Here is an 8209-nt window from a genome sequence, read left to right on the forward strand (position 1 = left end):
TACTAGTAATTTTATATTTTGTTCATGATACAAGAAATACAAACAGAATAGGTAAATAACTTACAGTGAACTCACAAATGGTAATTTAAAATTAAAAACAAAAACAACGCAACCAGATGTAAATCTCTGAAGAGAAAATATATCAGCTGTGTTTACATATAACGTATAGGCACTGAGTCTGATTTCCTAGTTCACATGAGGTTTTTCCGTATTTTTGTTCATCATATGCTTTATCATCAGCTGTCGGTATTTGTTTATATGGTATGCAGTTATTTTAAAACTATTTTCCGTTAAATGCACTTCAAAACATACAAAACATGATCAGTTTATTATTTTCCTTATCCACAAAGCATTTCAGAGAACATGGTTTTCATATAGTCACTCAGAAATGCATTGCCACATATTTCCTGTTGTTGCAATCTTTTTTCCTGTTAAAAATAACATCGAGGAAAGAGACAAATAAAATCATTGATATAAAGCAAAAAAAGCTAGCGTTCAATTACTGCAGTATACCCTTTATATTTCATTAACAATCAGATATATGTGTGCCTTTTCAAGACAACTGGAAGAAAGTATCCATAGTGAATTAATACACATTTTAAACACTTACAAAGAGTTGGATTTGATTTAAAAGGATATAAAGTACTCAGTTGATCTAATATTATAGCAGATCACCTAATCATATTTTTTTTTCGCTGCATTTCATTTCCGGAAATATGCATAGCATTTCCGACATTTTTTTTATTTCATTTTCGACTTTTTTTGTTTTCATTTCCGACATATTTTTTTTTTTCATTTCCGGAATTTACCTGTGCGGCGATTCAATGTTTTCTAAGTAAACGAAAATGGAATTCTAAAAGTATTAGTGCCAAAATATTTTTTAAAAAAATCTATACAAATATGCATACATGTAGCACTAAGTCTAGGTAAAAGAGTTTTATGAGCATAAAACTTTTTCACCATATGTAATGTGCACTAAATTAAATGTCAGTGACAGCACCATACTTATGTCCAAGTCACTAATAGATTTACAACATTGGATTTCAATGATTTACTTATGATTTACTGCTTTAAAATTTTCATATGTTAAGTTATCAGATTTGTTACTATAGGTACTGCATATGTATTTGAAAAAATGTCAGAAATGAAAAAAAATATCGGAAATGAAAACTAAAAAAATGTCGGAAATGAAAAGTTGATAATTATCAAAAATTCCGGAAATGAAATGCAGCCATTTTTTTGTAATCGCTAACAAACAATGGCTTTGGTTAAAATAACGTTAAATTGACATTTGAAAGGCACTTCATATTTATATTTGTACAAAAACACCTTTGTCTTTTTGCTTAAGAACACATTTGATTACATACGATTATTAGATACGGTTAAACATTTGTATACATATGTAATATAGAAAGGAGGAATGAGTAAACAAACATTGAAAATTCATAAATACATCTATCATGAAAATATATGGATGGTGGGACCTGGAATTGAGCCCGGGACCCCTGTATTACTAGTCAGGTGCCCCAACTACTGAGATATCCAGGCCGATGTCCTCAGTCCAGCCGAAATTCTTAAAACATTAGTAACTTGTGTGTATAAACTATAGGAATAAAATATAGAAAAAGTTTGAATTTTAAATGAAGTTCATTTGATGATGATGATAAGTCCTTATTTCCAGGGTTTTGTCCTCTTTCAGGTTCTGAAAATAACGGCAAGCAATTCAACAAACTACTTATTATATACATAAATAATATTTATATCTCTTTTTTTTCTTTATTAATTGTTTATTTAATTAGTTAACACCACTTAACAGCCACCTGTTTATAAATTTCTTAAGCAGCAACTGTTTCATCAATGAAAAATTTCAATGAAATTCATTTCAATAGCATAATATTTAACAAGCTTTATCCTAAATTTTATGATAATTCATATAAATATATAATAAAATGGCTTTCTTTGCTTGTTAGTGCAGAAATAAACAATGCAACTACGTTGTATGTCAGAAAAATATACATTACTCGGTGTGGCGGGTTATATGTTTTATTGCAACGGCTGCAACAGAGTTGTTCTCGTGCTAAAAATCAAAGAAGAAATTGACTGTTGCTGAAGATTTCAATTTGTTTTCATAACAAGCTCTTTAAAAATTGTTTTGTATGAATAAAAGTATTAGTGAGAACTTTGTACAGAAGCTTAGTATTTTTTATTAAAAATGCAGATCCAGAAAAAATAAAACATATTTTGAAAGAATTCCTATAAAAATTTATTTTCCATTATTACCCCAAACTAAGGGTCGTCTAATGAACATGGAGATGACGAACTGTTAAGAATTAAGACGCAAGGTCCATTGATAGTACGATACAAATCAGGAGCAAAGCAAACACGGAGCTCTAAAATCATTTGAGGTAGGATAAGGTGTAATCAAGGAATTAAGCACCCCCTGTAAACCGTTCGTCCCGTGTGTTCCTTGCCATGTATAATCGGTAACACTGGAATATCAGTAGACTATTTAGTGTAAATAATGATCTAACTATGTCAGTCATCATTCGACTTACTGATAGATTGTATTTATTGACTCTTGGTAATTGTACCGGCTAGAAAACTTGCGAAGCAATGATTAAAGGAGACTGTTGATAAATTTGTTGGACTTTGAGATTGAATACTGTTCGTTATCTCCATATCCTTCTTTCATTAGATTGTTTGTCAATAGCTTGTGTCCCTTTAGGAACCGTTCTTTCGAAGAGAATGCTCTTGCATTGAGAATCAACAGGAGACAAGCCGATAAAGTCAAATAATTAAATACTCAGTAAGGGAAGCTGACGCTAGAAGAGTCATTGCGTTTATCATAAGTTTTTGTGTTAGTTTCAAGTCTTTAAAATTTCTAGTAAAAAAAGTCGTGTCAGATTTTTTGATATCTTATATTTTTAGTTTACTGAGATATATCGATGAAATATCGACATATGAATGGAATTTACTATTGTTGATTGATAATACGTCGTCGATATATCTAAATATCAAGCTGAAGATCAGAGCTTTCTGCCTTCCTCTCAGGTATGTTTTGGGAAAACCTAAATATTTATAGCCAATCAGAAACTCAGAAAAGCATTTTTGAAATATTTTCTACCAACATGGTCTCACTCAGAATGTTTTGAACAAATAAAATACACCTGTATATGGAGATAATGAACAGTATGTTTATACGCTCAAAAGTTCATAAACAGTACACATTTTGGAGCAGAGCAAACAAGGACCTCTAAAACATAAGAGGAAGGATCAGGGGCAATGGAGGAGTGAGCATTCCCTGCCGACCGGCCACATCCGAATAAATTTTCATACGACAAGGTTAGTAAATTGATGAGTTCCATTTTTAGTGAAAAGCATCTGTTTTTGATGTCAGAAAGCCCGGCCTTTAATTTATCGATTGTTTAAAGTGTAGAAAATTCGTACAATTTGATGTTATTAATAATGGAAAATGTGATTTTGAATTTTCCAAAAGTTCCTTGGATATTTAATATCCACTTCTTTTGAAAATATATTGTTGTACAATACTGCTGAAGTTTCTTATTCACTGCCGCAAATATTTCAATGAAAGTAAAGAAAGAATAATATAATATTAAATATAATATTTACTGGAACCCGCTATATAAATTTTGAAATGATGTTTATATTGTTAATGATTCCATTAAAGAATGGTAATTCAAATTCAATTTGATTGTTAAGAATATTTAAAATATTCATAAGTCAAAACTGACATCCATTGATTGGGAGCCTTGGGTATAAGGTCTGTTATTACTTGCAGAATGAATTCTCAGCTTCTTCAAAATACAATTAAAACATGCTTTGACAGTTGGACCCGTACACACTGATCGAGTAATGAAATTCTTTTCCCATTTCTATATTATTGAAAACAAAAGTATAGATGGTACAAATGGATATAGAATAGATTCGTCATTTTAATTGCATGTATCTTATACATAAAAACTCTTAGAAAGTTTTAGCGCGCGTAATATAAACATACAGGTAAGCTTAGTATAGCATTATCAAGCATGGCATTAAGATTGACACCAGAGGAGAAAAGGAGGAAAGGCCGTCAAAAAACATGGAAGTGAACCGTACAAAAAGAACTTACTGAAGGGAAATGAATATAATCTTGGGAGAGGTGTAGGGGACAGCCAAGAACAGAGAGGAATAGAAATCCCTAGTCCTTGCCCTGTGTGCCTCCAGGTGCAACAAGGACTAGGTGTTAAGTAGATGGTAGGTGGGTAAGCTTTTCAGGTTAAAATACCTGGTGATTGTACAGTTCCAGCTGTTGGTGATACCATGCCTGTTGTTTGTACAGTTGCAGCTGTTGACGATACCTGGACGTTAGTGACAGGGAAAGAAAGACAGGATTTGCCATGGAATGTCGACACAGTAACATCAGGGATACCGGGGCCTAGCTCCTGTAGCAGGGATTTTTCCATTGGACCAGTGGCATTTATCTGGCACTCTGTTTGGGTATTTTTGCTCACAAGCACACAGTCATAGTAGGTAACTGTTCCTTGCACTTCTGGGGATATTAAATCTATAAGTAATCAGTAATCCGTAACAATTGCATATTGTATTATTTTCTCAAAGCAATTCTCAGTTTTCGCTTTTTTCGTCTTAACCTCATTTGGGCGAATTTGAAACGGGGCGAATTCAAAAAATAAGGTGTACTTTCTTTTTTAAAAAAAAAATCTATGACACTGTGAATTTAAAATGGGGGAAAATTGTTTGCAAGTGTGAAAGGGCAAAATAAGACGAGGCTAAAATAACACTGTATTAATTGTCATTTTAATATATCGGTCAATATATAGATATACATATCTTTAAAAATATCATTGAACTCTCATATATTTGAAAACAATGTGCAGTTATAGCCTAGTAAGACTTTATATTTTAATTCCAGGTTTTGTATTGAATCAATTAAATATCAAACCCACACAACCCCAAAAGTAAAAGAACAAACAAAAGATACATTGATATATAACTGATCATATTTTATGCATACTTATATTTATTTTGACTGTTAAATTCCCCGTCAAAAATCCACACATTTGTACTTTGTCTTCTGCAGACTCGTTACGACAAGACGTTCTCTGCTCTGGAATGTGTTCCGCTTTACATTTGGGATTTGATGGCAACTTTACAAGTGAAGCATACAAGCTGTTTGACTCCATATGAAGGCATTTAGGACAGAGGGAAGCTGTAATGGAATTCAAGTTTCTCTTCTATAGCGTGATGCTTTGGCTTACACAAACTCTAGTTAATCAATGAAAGACCCAATAAACTAAATGAATTGCCTCGTTTTTCCTTTATCTTTATTTTTTATACTTCAAATTACAATGAGCGTACTTAAGACAGCGGGCTTCAAACTTTTGCGCCTTTAAAAATAAAAACATTAATATATACAAATACAAACCCAAACAGTTTATTATGTGTGCTAATTAAAGCCAACCACTCACAACCCTGTAATTGCACTAAATCGTAAATACATTATTTTTGTAAACGTTTAGTTACTTTTCAAGTCATATCTCAAATACGTACCCATACAGATCGGCACTATAAACACTATCCAAAGTACACACGTGTAGACAGTCCACTTCAGGGGCAATAGAGAACTTAAATGTATCATCTCCATTGTTTAGAGTTGTAGGGTTTATGATCGATTTAGTTACTCTCTGTTTCCCATTGTACAACACACTGATTCGACCAGGACTCGGGAACTTGTATCTAATAGTCTTGAGTGAGTCATCACGAACGGAAAGGGATTCTGCAAATATGGGTTGAGTACTTATAATCATAAAGCCATGAAGTAATAAAATTAACGGGAAATTGAGTAATGATATTATTTCTCTTTACGTTCAACAGATATGCTTCACCGATATCAAAAACACAGCAGAATGAATTATTTACATCAACATTATTGATGTTAGACTTTTAACATAGGCATCAGCAAAGCGGAGCATCCTTTCGAAAAGAGCATATCTATAGTAAATTGATATTAAGATCGTTTAATGGGGGGGGGCGGAATGGGTTTAAAAGATGTTTACACAAAACGAAAAATAAAGATTCATTGCAAAATGTTTGCCCCAAAACACGAAAGTTCAAAACAGTCGGTTGAAAAAATTCATCTGACTCAACTGAAATGTTTAAATATTTGTATGCAATCTAGAGTCAATTCGGCTTATGTATTTGCATCGGTGATCGTTTGTTACGGAGCAAAGTGATTTTACAGTTGAGTCTGTCGAGTTTTAAGCCGTTTTAGCATGTTTTCGAAAATAAATGTTCGATTTGTGTAAACGTCTTTTATACCTCCGCTGCTCAGACAAGTGATCGTCTTATCAATTCACAAAACGTAATATGCTCTTTTGAATCAAGAGTTTGCGTTCATTTAATCAAGAGCCTCAGAATAGATTTATCGAATGCTGTAATTATGAACACTCTCATTCAAATCAAAGCTTTTTTCTGCACAAATATTCACGTAGCATGTAGTAATTTTGAAAATTATATACCTCATTTTATATAACCTTGTTCGATGCCATAAGACATTCAAGAAAATTCTCTCAATACTGTTCAAGACGAAAAGTGGGGCCCGAAAAATAAATTGAGCACTTTAATCATTTATCCAAACTTATGAAAAATGTGAAAGTGAATTAGATTTTACATATATAAAATATATGGGAATAACGAACAGTATTTAAGCTCAAACGTCCATAAAGCAATACAAATTAGGAGAAGAGCTCACAAGGGTGGCCAAAACATCAGAAGTGGGATCAGGCGCCATGGAGGAGTGAGCATCCCCTGCCAACCGGTCAGATCCTCCGTGCTTCCCTATCATTTTTTGACTCAGTGATAAATGGTATTTGCTGACAAGGTCACTGTATCGACTATAGAACTTACGAATTGACTTTAAAGGAGACTTTTGGTATTATCTTTCATCAACTTGTTCTTCAATAATTTTCCTCACTTTAGAAATTGCACATATGTAGAGCATGTTCTTGCGTATCGAATCAACTGAGAGATATAAGGTGATGAAGGTATATTGCTTCTTAAGTAAGGGGAGTTGACGATTGAAAAGTTGAAGTCATCACGTTTATCATAGAGCTTGGTTGTTAGATTACCATTAACGTCTTTTGCAAGTAAAATATCAAAGTATGAAACAGAAGTGTCGAACTCTGTGGTATCTTTTATCTCAAGCTCTCAAGCTCACTGGGATATATAGTATTGACACAAGAATAGAAATCCGAACTGTCGAGTTGAAGATCACAGCAAGTGTTTTCTTCTTTTCACGTATAAGATTTTTTGGACACATTCTGCTTCATATAAATACAAACACAGATCTGCTTATAATGGTTCCCATGGAAATTACAAAAGATTGTTGTAAGACCTGCTCTCAAAAAACCACAATGATATTGTAACGGTTTTGACTGTATAAATATTGAAAATTTGTGATTTTAATTCATTCCGACCGGAAGACTCATTCATCATTATTGTATGTTTAAACTACATTTAAACTTGTTGTACATCATTGTTTTACCTTATTTATAAGTCATACTGTCATTTCACATTACTTTCGTTTTCCATTACTTCCGGTCGCGGGAAATTATGTACAGGTTTTACCTAGAATGTGTCGTAATTTCGCGGTATATAACGTCACGTTGGGTCATGCTATGTCACTTTGTGTTAAGGTTTAGTTTTAGAAATGAGTTGGGATTTTTAGATGATAGTGGACGGACGTAATTTTTTTTTCAGGAGTTATTTTGAATAGTCAGCCCAGGGATTAGTACGACCGATTCTAGAATACGCCTGTGCAACATAGGATCCCTGGAACTCCAAGCAAGTCCATCAGCTGGAGAAAGTGCAAAGACGAGCAGCACGATTTGCCACCAAAAACTACCATGATAACCACCCTGGGAGTGCTACCCAGATGATACAAGATCTACACTGGGAACCATTACAAACAAGAAGAATGAAGATAAGACTCGTTTTGTTATACAAGATTGAGAATGCTTTGGTGGCTATCCCTGCAGATATGTACCTGACACCCAGTGACAGAAGGACCAGAGGCAGCTACACATACCGTCTACCACACACTCTGATCGATGCACATCGATATTCCTTTTTTCCGAGGACAATTTCAGACTGGAACAACTTACCATCTGTAGTTGCCTCAGCACCAACATTA

At 33.5% G+C, this 8209-nt stretch overlaps 1 protein-coding gene across 2 annotated transcripts; it reads right to left on the reverse strand.

The window, feature by feature from the left end:
• Nucleotides 1–9: 9 nt before the first annotated feature.
• On the reverse strand, nt 10–7598 carry LOC134249272 (uncharacterized). 2 transcript variants are annotated; one of them, XM_062731642.1, is made up of 5 exons: nt 7562–7598; nt 5569–5794; nt 5033–5227; nt 4286–4564; nt 10–428 (listed from the first exon to the last, which is right to left on the reverse strand). In XM_062731642.1, the coding sequence occupies exons 2-5, from the start codon at nt 5660–5662 to the stop codon at nt 379–381; spliced, it is 618 nt and encodes a 205-aa protein (XP_062587626.1). In that variant the 5' UTR covers nt 5663–5794; nt 7562–7598; the 3' UTR covers nt 10–378. The 2 variants fall into 2 exon arrangements, with proteins under 2 accessions (XP_062587626.1, XP_062587624.1); XM_062731640.1 differs by having other exon boundaries at nt 10–1702.
• Between the last annotated feature and the right edge of the window lie 611 nt (nt 7599–8209).

This window comes from Saccostrea cucullata, unplaced genomic scaffold, assembly GCF_032062105.1.
Source record: "Saccostrea cucullata isolate Sc308-1 unplaced genomic scaffold, CSIRO_AGI_Scuc_v1 ctg20059, whole genome shotgun sequence".
Classification (NCBI taxonomy): Eukaryota; Metazoa; Mollusca; class Bivalvia; order Ostreida; family Ostreidae; genus Saccostrea; species Saccostrea cuccullata.

Coding starts and splice junctions, on each gene's coding strand:
- LOC134249272 (XM_062731640.1), bottom strand. CDS start 5,662: ATGGAGATGATACATTTAAGTTCTCTATTGCCCCTGAAGTGGACTGTC. Junction 5,228..5,568: donor TATAGTGCCGATCTGTATGG/GTACGTATTTGA, acceptor ATTCCATTACAG/CTTCCCTCTGTCCTAAATGC. Junction 4,565..5,032: donor AACAGTCAAAATAAATATAA/GTATGCATAAAA, acceptor GATTACTTATAG/ATTTAATATCCCCAGAAGTG.